The sequence below is a fragment of the Nerophis lumbriciformis genome, linkage group LG20 (genome assembly GCF_033978685.3).
Source record: "Nerophis lumbriciformis linkage group LG20, RoL_Nlum_v2.1, whole genome shotgun sequence".
In the NCBI taxonomy this organism is placed as follows: domain Eukaryota; kingdom Metazoa; phylum Chordata; class Actinopteri; order Syngnathiformes; family Syngnathidae; genus Nerophis; species Nerophis lumbriciformis.
In genome coordinates, this window is record NC_084567.2 from 11,087,982 (window position 1) to 11,115,087 (window position 27,106).

Here is a 27,106-nt window from a genome sequence, read left to right on the forward strand (position 1 = left end):
ATGGTATGTGAATGCTCCCATTAAAATCTCCTGATGATTGAGGGAACCCCCTCATGAAACAGGCCTGTAGAGATGAAATAGTCTTGTGATTTTTTTTCCCCACACATACATATATTGCGCTCTACTACGGTATCGAGCACTATTTTTTGGATAACCTTATTAAGACATATATATATATATATATATATATATATATATATGTATATATATATATATATATATATATATATATTTATATGTATGTGTGTGTATATATATATATACATACACATATGTGTGTGTGTGTACAGGGGAAGAAGACGGCACAGACAGCAGGGACGTTGTGTAGCTATATATTTAATATTTAGCACTATATATAAACAAGGGAACGGAGTGTGACTAATCCAGAATATGTGTGGTGTGCGACTATGTGTGGAAATTAACTGTAGTGTGTTACCAGTAGTGTTGAGCAAGAGGCGGAAGTCCAAGAGGGGCAGGGCTGGCTCGGAGGTCCGGGAGCAGGCAAGAAGTCGGGGGCAATAGAGAGGCGGCAAAGTCCACGTCCATGCGGGAGGTCGAGATCCAAAAGGGGCAGCCAGGGAACCAGAGGCGAACACAGGGAGACGAGACACACATCTCGTAACGCGGGAACGGAGGAATGCTGCTGGAAGATGACAAGGGGGACACGAGACCGATCAACACGGAGGGGGAGAAACACAGAGAGAGAGTATGCATATAGCTTGGAGAATTTCGGCTTACTGTACAGGAACAGGTCGCTACGTTCTGGCACAGAATAGCAGGTTGCGCTGGCTTAAGAAGGCAGGAGAGCTCATCAGCGACAAGTGTGTGGATTGTTGATTGGCGATTCAATGCAGCCGGTTGCTGCACCCAGAGTGGCGCGCGCCGGCGCACTCTTGGAGGTGCAGCGCACAGATGAATGCGCACTGAGGTGCGCTCGGGCCGTGACAGGTGCCCTTCCAACTTGCCTTGGTGCCCTAAAATATGAGCCCTCCTTAAAGGCAATACTTGCCTTGACCTTAAAAAGTTAAAATTCAAGGTCTGGTTAGCATGTAGCTCACACGGCTATGCTAATGTTGCTAGCGTTAGTGACCTCCTGTCGAAGTCTTAGTGTTACGTTGTTGCATGTGATATATAGCATCTATTCTGTTGGAAAGTGCAGAGTTACAATCTACTGTGTATGTAAAAAGTGGTGTGCTTCTTGGAGACAGGTGTGGACAGGCACAACTCATTAGCATTAAGCTACAAACACAGAAGTTATAAAATAATATTTAAACTGTCGAAATTCCTAGGTCACAATAAGTTGAATTCTGGGTTCCAACAAAAAAGCCACAGGATTTTAGCTGTTCAGCATCCGTTTGAAGAAGGTCAGTGCTTGTGTACATTATAAACTGAGAACCCGTAGCGACATAACGCAAATATGTTTTTACAATTAAGCCCTGGGAATGCTCCGTCCTTTTTTGTTTGTAGTTGCCCACCGGCCGCTTTAGGGCTGCAGTAGTTGTTCCTTCAGGGTCTTGCCAGGACAACGACATCGGCGTGTATCAACAACAAACAAACTGGTGACCTCTGTCTTGTTTTCTTCGTCACTCTTGAAACCAGAGACACCCAAGACAAAATTCCCAGGCCACTTTCCGTGCATGTGTGCGTATGCGTGTGTGTGTGTGTGTGTGTGTGTGTGTGTGTGTGTGTGTGTGTGTGTGTGTGTGTGTGTGTGTGTGTCATCATCACAGCATGAAGGAAAGTCACCGATGTCTCGAAATGGCAAAACGACACCTGTGTGCACACAAACAAAATGCTACTGTGTGAACAGCAACTGTAGATAAGGAGAGGGTTGTGTGTGTGTGTGTGTGTATGTGTGTGTGTGTGTGTGTGTTGGGTGGGAGTGGGAGGGGCGTGTTGTTAAGTCAACAATCCAGTTCATTTTGCTGACATGCTAAGTTTCACACCCTTGTCGGCGTTTGGTCGTTCTAAGGAGCTCAGCAGATATCTATCAGTGGCTGTTAATGACACAAACATCACCTTGATCGCAGCGGCCAGCTGCTGCCAAAGTGCTAAAACATATTGAAGATACAACACCCCAAAACCAGTGAGGTTGGCACGTTGTGTAAATGGTAAATAAAAACAGAATACAATGATTTGCAAATCCTTTTCAACTTATATTCAATTGAATCGACTGCAAAGACAAGATATTTAATGTTCAAACTGGAAAACGTTATTTTTTGCAAATATTTGCTCATTTGGAATTTGATGCATGCAACATATTTCAAAAAAGCTGGCACAAGTGGCAAAAAAGACTGAGAAAGTTGAGGAATGCTCATCAAACACTTATTTGGAACATCCCACAGGTGAACAGGCTAATTGGGAACAGGTGGGTGCCATGATTGGGTATAAAAGCAGCTTCCATGAAATGCTCAGTCATTCACAAACAAGGATGGGGCGAGGGTCACCAATTTGTGAACAAATGCGCGAGCAAATTGTCGAAACAGTTTAAGAACAACATTTCTCAACGAGCTATTGCAAGGAATTTAAGGATTTCACCATCTACGGTCTGTAATGTCATCAAGGTTGAGAGAATCTGGAGAAATCACTGCACATATCATTGAACGCCCGTGGCCATGGATCCCTGCATCAAAAGCCGACATCAGTGTGTAAAGGATATCACCACATGGGCACGGGAACACTTCAGAAAACCACTGTCCGTAACTACAGTTGGTCGCTACATCTGTAAGTGCAAGTTAAAACTCTACAATGCAAATCAAAAGCCATTTATCAACAACACCCAGAAACGCCGCCGGCTTCGCTGGGCCCGAGCTCATCTAAGATGGACTGATGCAAAGTGGAAAAGTGTTCCGTGGTCTGACGAGTCCACATTTTAAAAGAACCATCCGGATAGTTTCTCGCCGCAAAGTTAAAAAATGTATCTCCTCAGTTCCCAAACGTTTACTGAGTGTTGTTAAAAGGAAAGGCCATGTAACACAGTGGTAAAAATGCCCCTGTGCCAACTTTTTTTTAATGTGTAGCTGCTATTAAATTCTAAGTTAATGATTATTTGCAAAAAAAAAAAATATTTCTCAGTTGAAACATTAAATATCTTGTCTTTGCAGTCTATTAATTGAATATAAGTTGAAAAGGATTTGCAAATCATTATATTCTGTTTTTATTTACGAATTATACAACGTGCCAACTTCACTGGTTTTGGGTTTTGTATAAGAAGAGCTACACCAAACCGTTATTTTTCATGAGCTTTGGGTTATGACCGAAAGGACAAGATCACGGGTACAAGCGGCCGAAATGAGTTTCCTCCGCCGGGTGGTGGGTCTCTCCCTTAGAGATAGGGTGAGAAGCTCTGCCATCCAGGGGGAGCTCAAAGTAAAGCCGCTGCTCCTCCACATCGAGAGGAGCCAGATGAGGTGGTTCGGGCATCTGGTCAGGATGCCACCCGAACGCCTCCCTAGGGAGGTGTTTAGGGCACGTTTGACCGTTAGGAGGCCACAGGGAAGACCCAGGACACGTTGGGAAGACTATGTCTCCCGGCTGGCCTGGGAACGCCTCGGGATCCCCTGGGAGGAGCTGGACGAAGTGGCTGGGGAGAGGGAAGTCTAGGCCAGACTTCCCTGCTTAGGCTGCTGCCCCCGCGACCCGACCTCGGATAAGCGGAGGAAAATGGATGGATGGATGGCAGTGTAACAATATCAACTAAATGTTAACTAACTGTGTCATTTTTGTCCTTCTTCTACAATAGTTTAAGCCAAACAAGGTGCTCAACTGTGTTCAGGTGTGGAGGAGACTTACTTGTTCACTCATCACCTTCATCCTAATCATCCTTGAGGTGCGTTCAGCCTCCTTATCATGTTGGAAAAGTACTGTATGACCCAGTTTCCCTTGTGGCAATGCGACAGTTGAGGTGTTCCCCTAAATCAGAGGTGTCAATGTCGTTTTCACTGAGGGCCACGTCGCAGTTATGTTTGGCCCCAGAGGGCCGCTTTTAACAGTGAATATTACCTCCATACTTGACACTCTGCATCAAGGGTTAGAATTGGGGGTTAAATCACCAAAAATGATTCCCGGGCGCGGCCACCATTGCTGCTCACTACTCGCCTCACCTCCCAGGGGGTGATCAAGGGTGATGGGTCAAATGCAGAGAATCATTTCGCCACACCTAGTGTGTGTGTGACAATCATTGGTACTTTAACTTTAACTTTACTATTATTGCACAATTTTTGTATGCGTTTTATTAGTATATTTTTTTTAAACTAAAATGTAAAAAAAAATATGGTAAGTTGCAATAATTTCACCTGGAAAAACAATACTGCTGTTTTTATGGTAAAAAAAAAGGCAGCTCAGTTGTCAGAATTTTACTGTAAAATTTACTTGTGTTTTTTTAACTGTAAATTAAAAAAAACTGCAATATTACAGTACAATTTTGGCACCTGAGCTGCCTTTTTTTTTTTTAATAGATTTTTCGGTGTACTACTGTAAATGCCAAAACGGCACTGCAGTTTATTATAGTAAAAACAAGTAGTTTTTTTTTTCATTTAGAGAAAAATGCTGTAAAAACCACAGGAAATTTCACAATTTTACCATGAAATCTATTGCTATTTTTACATTGCACAATTTGATGGATACCTTGCTTTGAAATCAGTATTATTAGTATTTATTTCTGTTTAAAAATGGTTTGAATGTTTGATGATATATTTTTGCATAATTAGACAATATCTAAGTTAAAGGGGAACATTATCACCAGACCTATGTAAGCGTCAATATATACCTCGATTTCCGAACTCTAGATGGGTGAATTTTGGCGAATTAAACGCCTTTCTAATATTCGCTCTCGGAGCGATGACGTCACAACGTGTCGTCACATCGGGAAGCAATCCGCCATTTTCTCAAACACCGAGTCAAATCAGCTCTGTTATTTTCCGTTTTTTCGACTGTTTTTCGTACCTTGGAGACATCATGCCTCGTCGGTGTGTTGTCGGAGGGTGTAACAACACGAACAGGGATGGATTCAAGTTGCACCAGTGGCCCAAAGATGCGAAAGTGGCAAGAAATTGGACGTTTTTTCCGCACACTTTACCGACGAAAGCTATGCTACGACAGAGATGGCAAGAATGTGTGGATATCCTGCGACACTCAAAGCAGATGCATTTCCAACGATAAAGTCAAAGAAATCTGCCGCCAGACCCCCATTGAATCTGCCGGAGTGTGTGAGCAATTCAGGGACAAAGGACCTCGGTAGCACGGCAAGCAATGGCGGCAGTTTGTTCCCGCAGACGAGCGAGCTAACCCCCCTGGATGTCTTGGCTCACACCGTCCCTTATGCCACCGAAGATGATCAAGAGAAGAATATCGACCCTAGCTTCCCTGGCCTGCTGACATCAACTCCAAAACTGGACAGATCAGCTTTCAGGAAAAGAGCGCGGATGAGGGTATGTCTACAGAATGTATTAATTGATGAAAATTGGGCTGTCTGCACTCTCAAAGTGCATGTTGTTGCCAAATGTATTTCATATGCTGTAAACCTAGTTCATAGTTGTTAGTTTCCTTTAATGCCAAACAAACACATACCAATCGTTGGTTAGAAGGCGATCGCCGAATTCGTCCTCGCTTTCTCTCGTGTCGCTGGCTGTCGTGTCGTTTTCGTCGGTTTCGCTTGCATACGGTTCAAACCGATATGGCTCAATAGCTTGAGTTTCTTCTTCAATTTCGTTTTCGCTACCTGCCTCCACACTACAACCATCCGTTTCAATACATGCGCAATCTGTTGAATCGCTTAAGCCGCTGAAATCCGAGTTTGAATCCGAGCTAATGTCGCTATATCTTGCTGTTCTTTCCGCCATGTTTGTTTGAGTTGGCTTCACTGTGTGACGTCACAGGAAAATGGACGGGTGTTTATAACGGTGGTTAAAATCAGGCACTTTGAAGCTTTTTTTAGGGATATTGCGTGATGGGTAAAATTTTGAAAAAAACTTCGGAAAATATAATAAGTCACTGGGAACTGATTTTTAATGGTTTTAACCATTCTGAAATTGTGATAATGTTCCCCTTTAACATAATTTGCGATTACATGGAGTACTTGTGTTTTTTTCTTCTCCCAAAATAGAAAGAAAGAATACATTTAGTAAGAAAAGTTACAGTACTTTATTGATACACTATATTGCCAAAAAGTATTTAGCCACCCATCCAAATGATCAGAATCAGGTGTCCTCATCAGGTGTATAAAGGCATGGAGACTGTTTCGACAAAGATTTGTGAAAGAATGGGCCGCTCTCAGTTATTTCCAGCGTGGAACTGTCATGGGATGCCACCTGTGCAACAAATCCAGTCGTGAAATTTCCTCGCTCCTAAATATTCCAAAGTCAACTTTATTATAAGAAAAGTGAAGAGTTTGGGAACAACAGCAAATCAGCCACCAAGTGGTAGGCCACGTAAACTGACAGAGAGGGGTCAGCGGATGCTGAAGTGCATAGTGCAAAGTCTTTCTGCACAGTCAGTTGCTACAGAGCTCCAAACTTCATGTGACCTTCCAATTAGCCCACGTACAGTACGCAGAGAGCTTCATGGAATGGGTTTCCATGGCCGAGCAGCTGCTTCTAAGCCATACATAATAATAATAATAATAATAATAATAGATTTTATTTGTAAAAGCACTTTAGATTGAACAAACAAAGTCAAAGTGCTACAGTGCATTTACATCTCCAAGTCCAATGCAAAGCGTGGGATGCAGTGGTGTAAAGCACGTCGCCACTGGACTCTAGAGCAGTGGAGATGCCTTCTCTGGAGTGATGAATCACGCTTTTCCATCTGGTAATCTGATGGACCAGTCTGGGTTTGGAGGTTGCCAGGAGAATGCTACATTTCGGACTGCATTGTACAGAGTGTGAAATTTGGTGGGGGAGGAATTATGGTGTGGGATTGTTTTTCCCCTTAGTTCCAGTGAAAGGAACTTTGAACGCTCCAGGATAGGAATGAGATGGCACTTCAAGTTCATATGCGAGTCAAGGCAGGTGGCCAAATACTTTTGGAAATATAGTGTACATATTATTTCCAGGCCTTTGAGGGCCTAGTCTAGGGGTCGGCAACCCAAAATGTTGAAAGAGCCATATTGGACCAAAAATACAAAAACAAATCTGTCTGGAGCCGCAAAAATTAAAAGCCATATTATATTACATACAGATAGTGTGTCATGAGATATACATTGAATTACGAGGACTTAAAGGAAACTAAAAGACCTCAAATATACCTACAAATGAGGCATAATGATGCAATATGTACATATAGCTAGTCTAAATAGCATATTAGCATCGATTAGCTTGCAGTCATGCAGTGACCAAATATGGTCACTCCACGCAAGTCAACATCAACAAAACTCACCTTTGTGCATTCACACACAATGTTAAAAGTTTGGTGGACAAAATGAGACAGAAAAAGGAGAGGCATAAAACACATCCTCGAAAGTCGGGGAAAGTTGTACATGTAAACAAACTACGGTGAGTTCAAGGACCGCCAAAATTAGTAGGACAAAACGGCGCTCGCCAAATACTCGAATCAGTGAAGCATGTTTAATAGAGATGTCCAATAATATCAGGCCGATAAATGCTTTAAAATGTAATATCGGAAAATATCGGTATCGTTTTTTTTATTATCGGTATCGTTTTTTTTTAAAAATTAAAACAACATAAAAAACACAAGTGCACCAACCCAAAAAACCTCCCTCCCCCATTTAGACTCATTCACACAAAAGGGTTGTTTCTTTCTGTTATTAATATTGTGGTTCCTACATTATATATCAATATATATCAATACAGTCTGCAAGGGATACAGTCCGTAAGCACACATGATTGTGCGTGCTGCTGGTCCACTAATAGTACTAACCTTTGACAGTTAATTTTATTTATTTTCATTAATTACTAGTTTCTATGTAACTGTTTTTATATTGTTGTACTTTCTTTTTTATTCAAGAAAATGTTTTTAATTTATTTATCTTATTTTATTTTATTTATTTATTTATTTTAAAAAGGACCTTATATTATTAGGCATAATAATGTGTTAATTCCACGACTGTATATATCGGTATCGGTAATTAAAGAGTTGGACAATATCGTAATATCAGCAAAAAGCCATTATCGGACATCCCTGATGTTTAATATAAACAATGTGCTTTATAACAATTATGGAGGTTTGTGTCATGTTTGTCCTCCTACAGAAACCATATTAAAACAAAAAATATATTTTTTTCCCCTCATCTTTTTCCATTTTTCATACATTTTTGAAAAAGCTCCAGAAAGCCACTAGGGCGGCGCTATGGAGCCGCGGGTTGCCGACCCCCGGCCTAGTCAAATGAAGTGGCGGGCCCACATCTGGCCCCCGGACCTTGAGTTTGACACCTGTGCCCTAAATGAACCGCAGCTTTCCAGTGCCAGCAGCACTCGTGCAGCCCCAGACCGTGACTGCTTAACACGGGCTTTGCCAGCTATTTAGTCAATAAAGGTGATTAATTTTTTGATTGGCAGGAAACTGACACAATTATCTACGCAGCAATATTAAATATTTGCCTTATGATTAAAGTGATGGAAAGAACTGGGAGAAAAATTCAAAGTCCTATGAAGTTTATTGACATGAGAAAGTGTTTAAATACTCTTCACAATAAAGTTATTCAACATGCAAAAAGTGACAAAAGGATCTATAATACACTGTACAAAGTGGCCTTCTTTTCGGTGCCATAATTTTATACGCTCTACATATTTATAACTCAATGGAAGGCCCGACTCATGGCAGGCCTTTTCAAAATGGCCTCCACAGAGAAGGACAAGGACTCGCCAGGAGCCATCTTGGTCCCGCCGGGTTTGGAGGTGAAGTCTTTGGCGTATCTGTCAGTGATTTTGGCGGCCTGAGCGTCCTTGGCGGAGCTTTCCCTGAGCTTGCGCGCGGCTTCCTGCAGGAGCTCTTTGCAGTACGGCGCCCTGAGGTCCGGCACGCCGCCGTTCCTGTCCGCCAGGGAATGCTGGATGAGCGAGTGGAAGGTGGAGTTGACCTTCACCGAGAACTTGCCGCCGTCTTTGCCCGCTTTCTGGGACGATGAGCTGTGATGGAAGGCGGGACCGAAGCTCCTCTTTGGGGGGTAGAAGGCCGAGCTCTCCCTCTGCCCGCCTTGTGCGGCGCAGGCAGCTTTTGGCTCGGCGGGGTCCTGCGGCAGGGCGGCCAGCACGTCGGTGGGGTCCTGCTCTGGCGACTGGCTCTCGGCGGGCATCGCCTTGGGCTCCCAAATGGCGCCGGGCTTCATGTTTTGCACCGCCGTGGCGTTGAAGAGGCACTGCTGGTACAGAAGGGCGTCGCCCAGGTTGGCGGCCCCTCTGGGCCACATGACGAAGCCTGCGCCGCCGCTGCAGCCCCGCGCCGCTTGCAGCGGGTAGTGGCGGTAAGTGGCGGCCACGCTCACGTTGGACGAGATGAGCTCCACGTTGGCGGAGGCCGAGTACGGCATGGACACATCCAGGCAGGCGGGGCCCAGCAGGCCGCACAGGTCTTTGGGCGCCGTCTCGGGCGGAGCGCCGGGCGAATACGCCGCCTTGTAGGAGTTGTAGTCGGCAGGGTGGTGCACCATGTTGCTCGGGAAGAGCAGCGAGGCTTGGCCGTTCTCCAGCAGCTCACGCTCCTTGTACTCGCGCTCCAGCATGATGCTCTCCAGCTCCTTGTCGGCGAACGCCCGCCGCTTCCTCATGCGGTCGCTCAGCGGCGGCGGGAGGGACGAGTTGGCGGCCAGGAAGGGGTCGGTCGGCCCCGGGCGAAACCCTGTTTGTTCAAAACAATCAAGAAGCTTTATTGCACGACAACAACACAAATATCATAATCACTTATTGTAAATAATTCAATGTATATACTCTGATGATTAACTTGTGTGATGACTGGATTATGCCGATAGTATATATTTATACTATGAATTGATTAACGTGGACCCCGACTTAAACAAGTTGAAAAACTTATTCGGGTGTTACCATTTAGAGCAGTGGTACCGTTCCGCACAAGAAATAAAAAAATAAAAAATTATTTTTTTATTTTTTTATTTTTATTAAATCAACATAAAAAACGCAGGATACACTTACAATTAGTGCACCAACCCAAAAAACCTCCCTCAATTCACACTCATTCGCCATACTTGCCAACCTTGAGACCTCCGATTTCGGGAGGTGGGGGGTGGGGGGGCGTGGTCGGGGTGGGGCGGGGGCGTGGTTGGGGGCGTGGCTAAGAGGGGAGGAGTATATTTACAGCTAGAATTCACCAAGTCAAGTATTTCATATATATATATATATATATATATATATATATATATATATATATAGCTAGCTAGAATTCACTGAAAATGATCTATGTTTGTCTGTTGCCATCTCCTGGTGAATGTTGGCTATAGCGTACTGGGGTTACTTTTTGGTTGGCCAACGATTTACGTGGTGTTGCGCACCTGACGTCAAGTGTGTGAGTCTGTTCTGAAGTCTACAGTAAAGAGACGTACTTCATCCCCTCGCCTGTTTATTGCCTCCAACTCAATATATTACAACAACATTGCTCCATGCGGACCTGGGGGGTCCGCATGGAGCTGGAGGGGGCGTGGCCTCCAGGTCCGCCTGAATTTCGGGAGATTTTCGGGAGAAAATTTGTCCCGGGAGGTTTTCGGGAGAGGCGCTGAATTTTGGGAGTCTCCCGGATAATCCGGGAGGGTTGGCAAGTATGCTCATTCGCACAAAAGGGTTGTTTCTTTCTGTTATTAATATTTCTGGTTCCTACATTATATATCAATATAGATCAATACAGTCTGCAGGGATACAGTCCGTAAGCACGCATGATTGTATTTTTTAATGACAAAAAAAATAAAATAAAATTAAAAAAAAGCCCCCCACCCCCCACCCCCGGTCCTTGGGACAAATTTTCAAGCGTTGACCGGTCCGCAATTAAAAAAACGTTGGGGACCACTGATTTACTGGTCAATTGTACGGAATATGTACTGTACTGTGCAATCTACTAATAAAAGTCTCAATCAACCAATCAATCAACTTTACAACAATGATGCTGTAATGAGCATACCAGGCCACTAGTTGGCAATGTCACGTTACACCCGAAACTCTTTTGGTTAAATGGTTGTGGTCAGAATGGTTTGTAAGACATTTTGGCATACTTGAAACACAGATATCTTATCTTTTTTTTTTTATAACCAACTAATTTTAGCTCAGGGGCCGCATGGAGGAAAAGCTATTTCAAAGTGGGCCGGACTGTTAAAATCATCAGGATTCAGGATTCAGGATGCTTTATTATTTAACATGTCCATTCTTTAACATGTACAAGACACATTAGAACTGAAATTACATTTTTTATAATGTATATAGTTTGGCATAATAACTTAAAAATAAAGACAACATTAGATAGTTTTCTTTGTTTTACTTTGGCCAAAACTAGAACAAGCACATTTTGAAAATGTACAGATCGAGCAAAATCTATTTCAAATTGGGCCGGACTGTTAAAATCATGGCATGATAACTTAAAAATAAAGACAACTTTAGATAGTTTTCTTTGTTTTACTTTGGCCAAAAATAGAACAAGCACATTTTGAAAATGTACAGATCCAGCAAAATCTATTTCAAAGTGGGCCCGGACTGTTAAAATCATGCCATAATAACTTAAAAATAAAGACAACTCTAGATAGTTTTCTTTGTTTTACTTTGGCCAAAAATAGAACAATGTATAGATCGAGCAAAGTCTATTTCAAATTGGGCCGGACTGTTAAAATCATGCCATAATAACTTAAAAATAAAGACAACTTTAGATAGTTTTCTTTGTTTTACTTTGACCAAAAATAGAACAAGCACATTCTGAAAATGTGCAGATCGAGCAAAATCTATTTCAAATTGGCCCGGACTGTTAAAATCATGGCATAATAACGTAAAAATAAAGACAGCTTTAGATACCGTAGTTTTCTTTGTTTTACTTTGGCCAAAAATAGAACAATGTATAGATCGAGCAAAGTCTATTTCAAATTGGGCCGGACTGTTAAAATCATGCCATAATAACTTAAAAATAAAGACAACTTTAGATAGTTTTCTTTGTTTTACTTTGACCAAAAATAGAACAAGCACATTCTGAAAATGTGCAGATCGAGCAAAATCTATTTCAAATTGGCCCGCACTGTTAAAATCATGGCATAATAACTTAAAAATAAAGACAACTTTGGATAGTTTTCTTTGTTTTACTTTGGCCAAAAATAGAACAAACACATTCTGAAAATGTACAGATCGAGCAAAATCTATTTCAAATTGGCCCGGACTTTTAAAATCATGCCATAATAACTTAAAAATAAAGACAACTTTAGATAGTTTTCTTTGTTTTACTTTGGCCAAAAATAGAACAAGCACGTTCTGAAAATGTACAGATCGAGCAAAATCTATTTCAAAGTGAGCCCGGACTGTTAAAATCATGCCATAATAACTTAAAAATAAAGACAAATTTGGATAGTTTTCTTTGTTTTACTTTGGCCAAAACTAGAACAAGCACATTCTGAAAATGTACAGATCGAGCAAAATCTATTTCAAATTGGCCCGGACTGTTAAAATCATGGCCTAATAACTTAAAAATAGAGACAACTTTGGATAGTTTTCTTTGTTTTACTTTGGCCAAAAATAGAACAAGCACGTTATGAAAATGTACAGATCGAGCAAAATCTATTTCAAATTGGCCCAGACTTAAAATCATGGCATAATAACTTAAAAATAAAGACAACTTTAGATAGTTTTCTTTGTTTTACTTTGGCCAAAACTAGAACAAGCACATTTTGTAAATGTACAGATCCAGCAAAATCTATTTCAAAGTGGGTCCGGACTGTTAAAATCATGGCATAATAACTTAAAAATAAAGACCACTTTAGGTAGTTTTCTTTGTTTTACTTTGGCCAAAAATAGAACAACGTATAGATCGAGCAAAATCTATTTCAAAGTGGGCCGGACTGTTAAAATCATGCCATAATAACTTGAAAATAAAGACAACTTTAGATAGTTTTCTTTGTTTTACTTTGGCCAAAAATAGAACAAGCACATTCTGAAAATGTACAGATTGTCATTGTCATCCCATTGGGTTGAGTTTTTTTCTTGCCCTGATGTGGGATCCGAGCCTAGGATGTCGTTGTGGCTTGTGCAGCCCTTTGAGACACTCGTGATTTAGGGCTATATAATTGATTGATTGATTGAGACCGAAAATAATGTGGAACAATTTCCCTTGGGGATCATTAAAGTTGGTCTAAGTCTTAGCCCCTTGACAAAATACTTCCAAGTTAGTTAAAAATTCTAAAGAAAAAATTGGTGCAATTTTTAAAAAAACCCAATGACAAACACGATGAACTTAGACGTTGTCTCAGCCTGCCTGCAAAGCCATTACATTTAAGTCCTATCGAGGATTAAACAAAATACCAAATAAATGAATAAAAACTCTTCTCGGTATCAAATACCTCATTTGTCATTTCTACTTATAAATCCTGTGCTGACTCAACAAAGCATACAAACGGAGGTAGAAACTATTCCAGAGAGTTGAGTTACACGTTGCGTCCACTTTCATATTTTTTGAGACATTTTGGAGCAAAGACGGAGACAAAGAACGACGTGTTCGAAGCAGAAGAGGTAAAAAAAACCCCGGCAGGTTTTACGTTTCATTTGTGTCGAGGGGGAGGAGCCTCAGCCAGGCTTTACTGTGTACCTTTTTCTTGGGATACGTGCTTGGCCGGGTAATACATTGTTTGCTTGCCTAACAGAATGTCTATTGCGACATCTAGTGGCCACAATTAGAACAACAGTTTATTTAATGAAAAAACATTGCAGACTCATCCAGCTGGCGGCGGGCCGGATTAAACCTGTTTGTGGGCCTGATCCGGCCCAGGGGCCGTATGTTTGACACCCCTGCATTAGACAAATGACCAATGATTTATTACTAAGACATTTTGTTTTTCAACCAACCTCGCTCAAATTTTACACACAAGTGGTGATCAGTTCTTTAAAGGTGAGTACCAAATTTTGCGGCGATTCGGCTAAACCCCCTAAAGTTACAGTATTTTTGTGTGAGAAATTTCAAACCAATTGGACTTACGGGGCTTTTTTAACAGCGCCACCATGTGGTGTATTTATCATGCTGCAGTATGGAGAAGTTATTGTTATTGTTATTGTTTCACACAACCGTACAGCTTTAAAATGTGTAAGTCAGTGGTTCTCAAACTTCTCCAAGTACCACCATAATGACCAACATTACAATACAGTAACGTAGTAGGCCTAAATATTCACTTAAAACAAGGCAGAAGTTGGATTTAACAAGTAACACCGTGACATTATACCATACTTGCCAACCTTGAGACCTCCGATTTCGGGAGGTGGGGAGGGGGGCGTGGTTGGGGCGGGGGCGTGGTTGGGGGTGTGGTTAAGAGGGGAGGAGTCAAGTATTTCATATATATATATATATATATATAAGAAATACTTGACTTTCAGTTAATTCTAGCTATATATATATATATATATATATATATATATATATATATATATATATATATATATATATATATATATATACATATACATATATATATATATATATGTATGTATGTATATATATATATATATATATATATATATATATATATATATATATATATATATATATAAGAGAAATACTTGAATTTCAGTGTTCATTTATTTACACATATACACACACATAACACTCATCTACTCATTGTTGAGTTAAGGGTTGAATTTTCCACCCTTGTTCTATTCTCTGTCACTATTTTTCTAACCATGCACTACTCAGTGGCCTAGTGGTTAGAGTGTCCGCCCTGAGATCGGTAGGTTGTGAGCTCAAACCCCGGCCGAGTCATACCAAAGACTATTAAAAATGGTACCCATTACCTCCCTGCTTGGCACTCAGCATCAAGGGTTGGAATTGGGGGTTAAATCACCAAAAATGATTCCCGGGCGCGGCACTGCTGCTGCCCACTGCTCCCCTCACCTCCCAGGGGGTGAACAAGGGGATGAGTCAAATGCAGAGGACAAATTTCACCACACTTAGTGTGTGTGTGACAATCATTGGTACTTTCATGCTGAACACCCTCTCTGATGGTGCATTCTGCTTCGTCTCCTTGTTGTGTGCGCAGTTGTGCACTGCACTCTCTAAAAGCCGTAGATGTTATTGTCGCATATGCATGTACAGTAGATGGCAGTATTGTCCTGTTTAAGGGTGTCACAACATTGCTGTTTACGGCAGACGAACTGCTTTACGGTAGACGAAAACGTGACTGCTGTTGTTGTGTGTTGTTGCCGCGCTGGGAGGACGTTTATGAAACTGCCTAACAATAAACCCACATAAGAAACCAAGAACTCGCCCTCGATCATTCTACAGTTATAACGTGATTTGGCAGGCATGCTGTTTATATTGTGGGAAATCGGACGTGAAAACAGGCTGTCAACACGTCACTCAGGTCCGCCTGAATTTCGGGAGATTTTCGGGAGAAAATTTGTCCCGAGAGGTTTTCGGGAGAGGCGCTGAATTTCGGGAGTCTCCCGGAAAATCCGGGAGGGTTGGCAAGTATGCATTATACACAGTTTGAACGGTAACACTGTGTTGGAATATGGGAAAATAAAACACTGTAATTTAATTACACATAATTAAGTGATTTCACCACACAGTTTAAGAATCACTGGTGTTGGTAACATGACTTATTGGGGTTTTGATTGTGACGCTCATACCAAAAACTACTAAAACATGTATTATATTGTTTTTTTCCGCAAAGGCCCAATTGAAATTGATGAGTTGTTTTTTGTCCATACGTTTGGACGCCTTTTTGAGGCCCTTAACATGCACAAAAAATCCCCGTATTTTGCAGGTGCGTCAGGTCTGGCAAAAAAGGTTATATTTTACAACAAAAATACAACGTTGAAACAACATGCTTTTTGATGACGTTTAATCAATGTCGGGTTGTGACGTTGATTTGACCATTGAATTTTGTTAATTTCCCAACCAAAATTCTACAACACAAATACAACGTAGAAACAACATGCTTTTTGACAACATTTAATCAATTTCGGTTGTGACGTTGATTTGACCATTGAATTTTGGTCATTTCCCGACCAAAATTCTACAACACAAATACAACGTTGAAACAACATGCTTTTTAACGACGTTTAATCAATGTCAGGTTATGACGTTGATTTGACCTTTGAAGTTTGGTCATTTCCCAACCAATATTCTACAACACAAATACAACGTAGAAACAACATGCTTTTTGACAACATTTAATCAATGTTGGGTTGCGACGTTGAGTTGACCATTGAATTTTGGTCATTTCCCAACCAAAATTCTACAACACAAATACAACATTGAAACAACATGCTTTATGATGACGTTTACTCAATGTCAGGTTGTGGTGTTGATTTGACCATTGAATTTTGGTCATTTCACAACTAATATTCTACAACACAAATACAACGTTGCAATAATATCCTTTTTGATGTTTAATCAATGTCGGGTCCTGACGATGATTTGACCATTGAAATTTGGTCATTTCCCGACCAAAATTCTACAGCACAAATACAACGTTGAAACAACATGCTTTTTAACAACGTTTAATCAATGTCAGGTCGTGACGTTGATTTGACCTTTGAAGTTTGGTCATTTCCCAACCAATCTTCTACAACACAAATACAACGTAGAAACAACATACTTTTTGACAACATTTAATCAATGTTGGGTTGCGACGTTGAGTTGACCATTGAATTTTGGTCATTTCCCAACCAAAATTCTACAACACATATACAACGTTGAAACAACATGCTTTATGATGACGTTTACTCAATGTCAGGTTGTGGCGTTGATTTGACCATTGAATTTTGGTCATTTCACAACCAATATTCTACAACACAAATACAACGTTGAAACAACATGCTTTTTGACGTTTAATCAGTGTCAGGTCCTGACGTTGATTTGACCATTGAAATTAGGTCATTTCCCCACCAAAATTCTACAACACAAATGCAATGTTGAAACAACATGCTTTTTGACGTTTAATCAGTGTCAGGTGCTGACGTTGATTTGACCATTGAAATTAGGTCATTTCCCCACCAAAATTCTACAACACAAATACAACGTTGAAACAACATGCTTTTTGACAACATTTAATCAATGTTGGGTCCTGAAGTTGATTTGACCATTGAATTTTGGTCATTTCACAACCAATATTCTACAACACAAATACAACGTTGCAACAATATCCTTTTTGATGTTTAATCAATGTCGGGTCCTGACAATGATTTCACCATTGAAATTTGGTAATTTCCCGACCAAAATTCTACAACACAAATACAACGTTGAAACAAAATGCTTTTAACGACGTTTAAACAATGTCTGGTTCTGACGTAGATTTGACCATTAAATTTTGTTAATTTCCCAACCAAACTTCTACGACACAAATACAACCTAGAAACAACATACTTTTTGACAACATTTAATCAATGTCGGGTTGTGACGTTGATTTGACCATTGAAATTTGGTAATTTCACAACCAATATTCTACAACACAAATACAACGTTGAAACAACATGCTTTTTGACCTTTAATCAGTGTCAGGTCCTGACGTCAATTTGACCATTGAATTTTGGTCATTTCCCAATCAAAATTCTACAACACAAATACAACGTTGAAACAACATGCTCTTTGACAACATTTAATCAATGTTGGGTCCTGAAGTTGATTTGACCATTGAATTTTGATAATTTCCCAACCAATATTCTACAACACAAATACAACGTTAAAACAACATGCTTTTGATGTTTAATCAATGTCGGGTTCTGATGTTGATTTGACCATTGAATTTTGGTTATTTCCCAACCAATATTTTACAACACAAATGCAACGCTGAAACAACATGCTTTTTGACGTTTAATCAGTGTCAGGTCCTGACGTCGATTTGACCATTGAATTTTGGTCCTTTCCCGACCAAAATTCTACAACACAAATACAACGTTGAAACAACATACTTTTTTAATAACGTTTATTCTATGTCAGGTTGTGACGTTGATTTGACCATTTAATTTTGGTCATTTCACAACCAATATTCTACAACACAAATACAACTTTGAAACAACATGCTTTTTGATGTTTAATCAATGTTGGGTTCTGACGTTGATTTGACCATTGAATTTTGTTTATTTCCCAACCAATATTTTACAACACAAATGCAACGCTGAAACAACATCCTCTTTGACAACAATTAATCAATGTTGGGTCCTGAAGTTGATTTAACCATTGAATTTTGATCATTTCCCAACCAATATTTTACAACACAAATGCAACGCTGAAACAACATGCTTTTTGACGTTTAATCAGTGTCAGGTCCTGACGTTGATTTGACCATTGAATTTTGGTCATTTTCCCGACCAAAATTCTACAACACAAATACAACGTTGAAACAACATGCTTTTTAACAACGTTTAATCAATTTCAGGTCGTGACGTTGATTTGACCTTTGAAGTTTGGTCATTTCCCAACCAAAATTCTACAACACAAATACAACGTAGAAACAACATACTTTTTGACAACATTTAATCAATGTTGGGTTGCGACGTTGATTTGACCATTGAATTTTGGTCATTTCACAACCAATATTCTACAACACAATTACAACGTTGTAACAATATCCTTTTTGATTTTTAATCAATGTCGGGTCCTGACGATGATTTGATCATTGAAATTTGGTAATTTCCCGACCAAAATTCTACAGCACAAATACAACGTTGAAACAACATGCTTTTTAACAACGTTTAATCAATGTCAGGTCGTGACGTTAATTTGACCTTTGAAGTTTGGTCATTTCCCAACCAAAATTCTACGACACAAATACAACCTAGAAACAACATACTTTTTGACAACATTTAATCAATGTTGGGTTGTGACGTTGATTTGACCATTGAATTTTGGTCATTTCACAACCAATATTCCACAACACAAATACAACGTTGAAACAACATGCTTTTTGACCTTTAATCAGTGTCAGGTCCTGACGTCAATTTGACCATTGAATTTTGGTCATTTCCCAACCAAAATTCTACAACACAAATACACGTTGAAACAACATGCTCTTTGACAACATTTAATCAATGTTGGGTCCTGAAGTTGATTTGACCATTGAATTTTGATAATTTCCCAACCAATATTCTACAACACAAATACAACGTTGAAACAACATGCTTTTTGATGTTTAATCAATGTCGGGTTCTGACGTTGATTTGACCATTGAAATTTGGTCATTTCCCTACCAAAATTCTACAACACAAATGCAACGTTGAAACAACATGCTCTTTGACAACATTTAATCAATGTTGGGTCCTGAAGTTGATTTGACCATTGAATTTTGGTCATTCCACAACCAATATTCTACAACACAAATACAACGTTGCAACAATATCCTTTTTGATTCATCAATGTCGGGTCCTGACAATGATTTGACCATTGAAATTTGGTAATTTCCCGACCAAAATTCTACAACACAAATATAACGTTGAAACAACATGCTTTTAACGACGTTTAAACAATGTCTGGTTCTGACGTAGATTTGACCATTGAATTTTGTTAATTTCCCAACCAAAATTCTAGGACACAAATACAACCTAGAAACAACATACTTTTTGACAACATTTAATCAATGTTGGGTTGCGACATTGAGTTGACCATTGAATTTTGGTCATTTCCCAACCAAAATTCTACAACACATATACAACGTTGAAACAACATGCTTTTTAACGACGTTTAATCAATGTCAGGTTGTGGCGTTGATTTGACCATTGAATTTTGGTCATTTCACAACCAATATTCTACAACACAAATACAACGTTGAAACAACATGCTTTTTGACGTTTAATCAGTGTCAGGTCCTGACGTTGATTTGACCATTGAAATTTGGTCATTTCCCCACCATTGAATTTTGGTCATTTTCCCGACCAAAATTCTACAACACAAATACAACGTTGAAACAACATACTTTTTAATAACGTTTATTCTATGTCAGGTTGTGACGTTAGTTTGACCATTGAAATTTGGTCATTTGCCAACTAATAACGTAGTTGGCAATTTACAAATACAACTATTTTGCAACGTTGTTTCGAAGTCAGTTTTAAAAAAAAAACATGTATGTTTAATCAACGTAGTATCAATGTATTGTGCCTGCTGGGACTCGCTGTTACTAGGATATTCATAACGTGATTATATTTCATCTCCACTTACATACTTGAGTATTCTTCTCAGGGTTACTTTCAGCTGTAGCATACTTCATTAATTAAAAAAATGCATTTAATTCATCCCAGCTGTAAGAAACACTTGTCCATAGAGGAGTAATTGTGATGAATAGTTGATTACACATGGCTGTATTTACAATAGTGTGAGCTGGTGTATAAACAAAGTAACTCTAGTACAGTAGAGTCGCAGAAAAAGATCAAACATTTTTTTTTTGCTTCTGTTATTTTACCTTCCAGGATGCTTTTGGCCAGCAGAGTGGATGGACGAACATGTCGCTGATAGATGGTCCTCCTCTCCGCTGGAATCTGTTTGCCAGATAGTCCTTTCTTGTCCTGAAAGACGGTTTAAAAGAAGCCATCAAAACGTGCTTCCCACTTTCTATGAATTACTCAAACTTCAGTTAAATATGCAAAAGTTATGTTGTCATGAATAGGTTGGAGGTCTCTACTAATTTATGAAAAGACATGGAGAAGTTGTAGTATTCAGATATAAGCTTTGCTTAAATCCTTTTCAGGTCTGTTCAATCTGTGCAAATGTAGCCTTTATTTACAAATAACCGTAAATAATGCCACCTGCATGCTAAATTGGGGCCCTCGGTAGAATGTTATAGTGACAGCCTCTGCGGAAAAAAATCGCACTTTGTTTATTTGAATGAAATAATTTTATTATTTTTTAATCAAACTAGAATTGTGTTTAAAGCATGTTTTGTACTAAACAAATTCGTCAAAATATTTGTATTTTCGTATTTATTATTATTTTAATATTTTTGTTTTTGTGACATACCTTCCTGACAGGACCAAAATCTGGTACAACTGTTTCCTTGATTTAGACTTAGACATATTTTATTGATCCACAAGGGAAATTGTTCCACACAGTAGCTCAGTTTCAAAGGATGGAAAGGGTAAGGATGGAAAAGATAATACGGGTATTAAGTAGACCATAGTAGCAATATAAAATATAATCAATATGTAAAATGTACATATTATATATACAGTTTATAATATACACTGATATATTATATTATTATACAAAATAAGTTGAAAAATAAATTAAAAAAATTAATAAGAAAATAAGTAAATACATGAATGTTGTATGTCTATCTGTGTTGGCCCTGCGATGAGGTGGCGACTTGTCCAGGGTGTACCACGCCTTCCGCCCGAATGCAGCTGAGATAGGCTCCAGCACCCCCGCGACCCCGAACGGGACAAGCGGTAGAAAATGGATGGATGGATGCATGTTTATATAATATATACAATAGACATATAATTGACAAGCACTAACTCTGTGCGCCACACGGGACAATGTAAATGTATGTGGAAGTTTGCCATTATTTTCCAATCAGTGACGGAGCAGGAAGGGGCTTGGAATACGCTTGTGGTAAAATTCCATTATTTGACATTTTCCATGCGCTCCTTCACACAAAACGGGGGCACGTATCGCAGGGCCCTACGCACAGCACATGACCCGCGTTTAGGGGCGGCCCTAGATGACACATTTTCCGCTAAAATTAAAAATGCTACTCATATTTATTTGTGTAATAAATATAATAAAGAATGCATGACTAAGAAAACACAGTGCATTGTTTACATTTTAAATGCTTGGCCCAGAGTGGTTGCCCAGAAAACTGGAGAGTTGCTGGTACAAATCCAGCTTCTGCCATCCTGCTAGTCACTTGTGTCCTACCCATAGTGCCAGCCACATACGAGGAACTACAGATGGAAATGAGCAACTATATGCTATATAATCTGGCTCATATACAATCTTTATTGTGCACCTTTCTGAATAAATAACAATATCTAAATACAGTAAATAAAGAAAGTCATGCTTCACCTACTTTTCAAAGAAACTACTTTCAAAACTGTTTTATGTTTAAACTTGCACGTGTGCATGTAATTCAGCAAATTAAAAAAATAAAGTGTCATATTTGTGGTAAAGTAAGCTATTTCTCGGATAACAATGCAAAAATTGTAAAACTGGCATCACAGGTGTTTCACAACAGTGGTTAAGTAGTTATTTAAGTAATAGATCTCAATATGGGGATATTAATAAGACTAAATCACAGCCAAGAATAGTAACTTGTGGGGTTCCACAAGGCTCTTTATTGGGACCTAAGTTATTCATACTTTATTTAAATGATATTTGTTCAGTATCTAATAAATTGAAATGTATTATGTTTGCAGTTGATACTAATGTATATTGTTCAGGAGAAGACTTGAAGGAAATGTTGAGGATAATAGAGGTTGAGTTGCTTCAGCTAAAAAAAAAAGGTTTGATATTAATAAGTTATCATTAAATGATAAGAAAACTAAATGTATGGTGTTTATTGGTGCAAGGACAAATTGTGAAGCAAAATTAAAATGTAATCAAGTGGAAATTGATAGAGTATGTGAAACTAAGTTTTTGGGAATAATAACTGATAATAAATTATGTTGGAAACTGCAGATTGAATATATAAAGGGAAAAATATCCAAATCCTTTGGGGCCCGGGCAATGCCAAGCACCCACGTGGAATTGATGGCAACTTTCAATCTTTGAAATAATTTTTGAAAAATCTATCTTGCTGTTGTTAATTTAGAGACGAGTTTGGTCCGGTTTTCAAAAACTAAAATTAAAAGTCACTAATCATATAACCGGGCTTCACGGTGGCAGAGGGGTTAGTGCATCTGCCTCACAATACAAAGGTCCTGAGTAGTCTTGGGTTCAATCCCGGGCTTGGGATCTTTCTGTGTGGAGTTTGCATGTCCTCCCCGTGACTGCGTGGGTTCCCTCCGGGTACTCCGGCTTCCTCCCACCTCCAAAGACATGCACCTGGGGATAAGTTGATTGGCAACACTAAATTGGCCCTAGTGTGTGGATGTGAGTGTGAATGTTGTCTGTCTATCTGCGTTGGCCCTGCGATGAGGTGGCGACTTGTCCAGGGTGTACCCCGCCTTCCGCCCAATTGTAGCTGAGATAGGCTCCAGCGCCCCCCGCGACCCCAAAAGGGAATAAGCGGTAGAAAATGGATGGATGGATGGATAATCATATAACCTATAATAAACAAAGCCTAACCGAGATTTCATTGCGCCTGATAATGAACTAATGACACAATAATCTTGACTTTACACACACTGCACACGAGCAAATGAAGTGCATACTTACTCAACAGCCATACATGTCACAATAAGTGTGGCAGTATGAACAACATCAACACTGTCATAAACATGTGCCATATAGTGGAACCACACTAAACGACAACGACAAACACATTTTGGAAGAATGTTTGCACCGCAACACAACATAAACACTACAGAACAAATTCCCTGCAGCACCAACTCTTTCAGGACGCTACAATATAAACAAACGCCTAACATCCACTGTAATAATACCAAGTACAATAGCCTATCTAGTCGATACTACTATAATTACATCGATATTTTTTAACATCACAAAATCTTTCGTTTTTGTTTTTTTTGTTTATTTATGTTATGTTTATAAACTCAGGAAAAATGTCCCTGGACACATGAGGACTTTGAATATGACCAATGTATGATCCTGTAACTACTTGGTATCAGATTGATACTCAAATTTGTGGTATCATCCATAACTAATATAAAGTATCAAACAACAGAAGAATAAGTGATTATTACATTTTAACAGAAGTGTAGATAGGACATGTTGAAAGAGAAAGTACGCAGATATTAACAGTAAATGAACAAGTAGATTAATAATTCATTTTCTACCAGTTGTCCTTAATAATTTTGAGGAAAATAATAGAATGATAAATGACACATTATGTTAGTGCATATGTCAGCAGACTAAATTAGAAGCCTTTGTTTGCTTACTTACTACTAAAAGACAAGTTGTCTTATATGTTCACTCTTTTATTTAAGGACAAAATTGCAATAATAAACATGTTTAATGTACCCTAAGATTTTTGGGTTAAAATAAAGCCAATAATGACATTTTTTGTGGTCCCCTTTATTTAGGAAAGTACCAAAAGGTACCGAAAAGTATCGAAACACTTTTGGTACCGGTACCAAAATATTGGTATCGGGACAACACTAATACACAAACACCGAACACCCACTGGCAGAAATGTAGATCGGTGCCTATGATTGCTATTCTTTATAAAGTAAGAAACATGCTGATTAAGATGCAAATACATATTTTTGGGCAAATATCATATATATGTATATATATATATATATATATATATGTATATATATATATATATATATATATATATATATATATATATATATATATATATACAAACATATGTATTTGCATATATATCTATTTCACTTATCTTGGCAGGCTCATATATATATATTTTTTTTTATATATATATATATATATATACTGTATATATACTGTATATATATTTATATATTTATATATATATATATATATATATATATATATAAGAAATGTATTATATAACACACACACACAAACATGCAGTGATTGCTGAGCCTGCCAATATAAGTGAAATTCATACAGGGTGCAGCATGCAGGCTCACCTCGGTGGCTTGCTGCCTCCGTAGCGCCACCTGCGCCGCCATGACCCGCTGCCGCTCCACCACCAGCAGGCAGTTGGCGCACTGGCAGTCCCTCCAGCGGCAGAAGCGCTTGTGTCCTTTCAGGCACGACACCACGCCGTGGTTGCGGCAGCGGGCGCACTTGGGCGTGCGGCTCAGCTTGCGCTGCTCGCCCAGGCTCAGGCCGCCGAGGCCCGGCTTGCCGTGGCCGTGGCCGCCGTCTCCCTCCGCCGGCTCCTCCTCCGCGTCCGCCGCGCGGCCGGCCAGCTCGCACTGATCGTCGGCCTCGGCCTCCACGCTCTCCACGTCGATCTCGAACTCGCAGCCCTCGGTCATGTTTGCACGGATGCTCGCAGGAGGCTGCTTCCACACCCTGCAGAAACATGCATTTTAACCATAAACCTAATTTTGTACATTTTCAGCCATTTATGACATGAACTTTTATTAAGAAACTGCGGGGTCTGATATTATTTATCCTCAATTCATTCATTAATTAAGGCATCTGTCGTTTTTTTCCCCAATACTGAATAATCTTATTTTTTAGTTAATTTCTGTTTAATTCATTAACATAATACATAGTGTACACAAGGTTTTATGACACATCTTACTGAACAAAATTAATTATTTTTATTAATTGTATTCATTTATATTGCTGCAATTATATATATATATATATATATATATATATATATATATATATATATATATATATATATATATATATATATATATATATATATATATATATATATATATATATATAATATACGTATAAACCTTATTTTTAGACACTTCTGCAATGATATATATATTATATATACCGGTTTATATATATATATGTATATACATATGTATATATACATATATATGTATATATATGTATATATATATATATATATATATATATATATATACATAAACCTTATTTATTAGACACTTCTGCAATGATATATATATATATATATATATATATATATATATATATATATATATATATATATATATATATATATATACACATAAACCTTATTCATTAGACACTTCTGCAATGATATATATATATATATATAAACCTTATTCATTAGACACTTCTGCAATGATATATATATATATATATATATATATATATATATATATACATACACATATATATATATATACATATATGTATATATAAACCTTATTTATTAGACACTTCTGCAATGATATATATTATATATATATATGTGTATACATATATATATATATATATATATATAAACATTATTCATTAGACACTTCTGCAATGATATATATATATATATATATATATATATATATATATATATATATATATATATATGCAAACCTTATTCATTAGACACTTCTGTCATTGTTTTGATCGTTAAAAAAAAGGGTAAATTAGTGTACTGTACAGGAGGTGAACGAGCTAATGACAGTGGCATAAACTCTGCTTCTTCCTACTCCTTTTCGGACGGTATTGAATTCTTTCAACGTACGAACTGTTGACATATGTATAAGATGTCAAACACGCAACGTCGGAGTGGTTGCTGAGAAGGATGAAATAAACTCTGCTTCTTCCTACTCCTTTTCGGAGACGTTGCTCGATGCACTTCAGTGTACGAAATGAACTGTTGATATGTTAAACTCGTGACATTGGCAAGGTTTAACATCTGAAAATGCATTTAAAAAAAGGATGAAATAAACTCTGCTTCTTCCTACTCCTTTTCGGAGATGTTGCTCGATGCACTTCAGTGTACGAAATGAACTGTTGATATGTTAAACTTGTGACATTAGCAAAGTTTAACATCTGAAAATGCATTTAAAAAAAGGATTAAATAAACTCTTCTTCTTCCTACTCCTTTTCGGAGATGTTGGTTGATGCACATCAATGTATGAAATTAACTGTTGATATGTTAAACTCGTGACATTAGCAAAGTTTAACATCCGAAAATGAAAAAAAAAGAGGATGCAATAAATTCTCCTTTTTCCTACTCCTTGTTGAATGGTGCAATGTGATTTGTTAAGCTAAAAAAAACACATTTCCTTTCATATATCCTATTTAACATTAAAATATGCTGCAACAAATTTAAATAGAAACCAGTGTTTAAGTGCATAGATAGACTTTATGAGCATATTCCTAAAAAGGGAAGTGAAAGATAAGATGTATTTACCTCCACAAGTGAATGGTGGCTCCGTCCAGCGTCGTGGGAAAGTAGCAAGCGCTTAATTGAGTGTTAATTGCGTGTCAGTGTGCAGAGTGGAGCATGCATGCAGAGACT

The 27,106-nt window shown here is 38.6% G+C and overlaps 1 protein-coding gene across 1 annotated transcript; it reads right to left on the bottom strand.

Annotated features, from left to right (window-relative positions):
* Nucleotides 1-8,613: 8,613 nt before the first annotated feature.
* dmrt2a (doublesex and mab-3 related transcription factor 2a) lies at nt 8,614-27,088 on the bottom strand. The gene is made up of 4 exons (XM_061981008.1): nt 26,999-27,088; nt 24,807-25,197; nt 20,531-20,633; nt 8,614-9,792 (listed from the first exon to the last, which is right to left on the bottom strand). Exons 2-4 carry the CDS (start codon nt 25,158-25,160, stop codon nt 8,753-8,755), a joined length of 1,497 nt encoding a protein of 498 aa, XP_061836992.1. The 5' UTR covers nt 25,161-25,197; nt 26,999-27,088; the 3' UTR covers nt 8,614-8,752.
* Nucleotides 27,089-27,106: the final 18 nt, after the last annotated feature.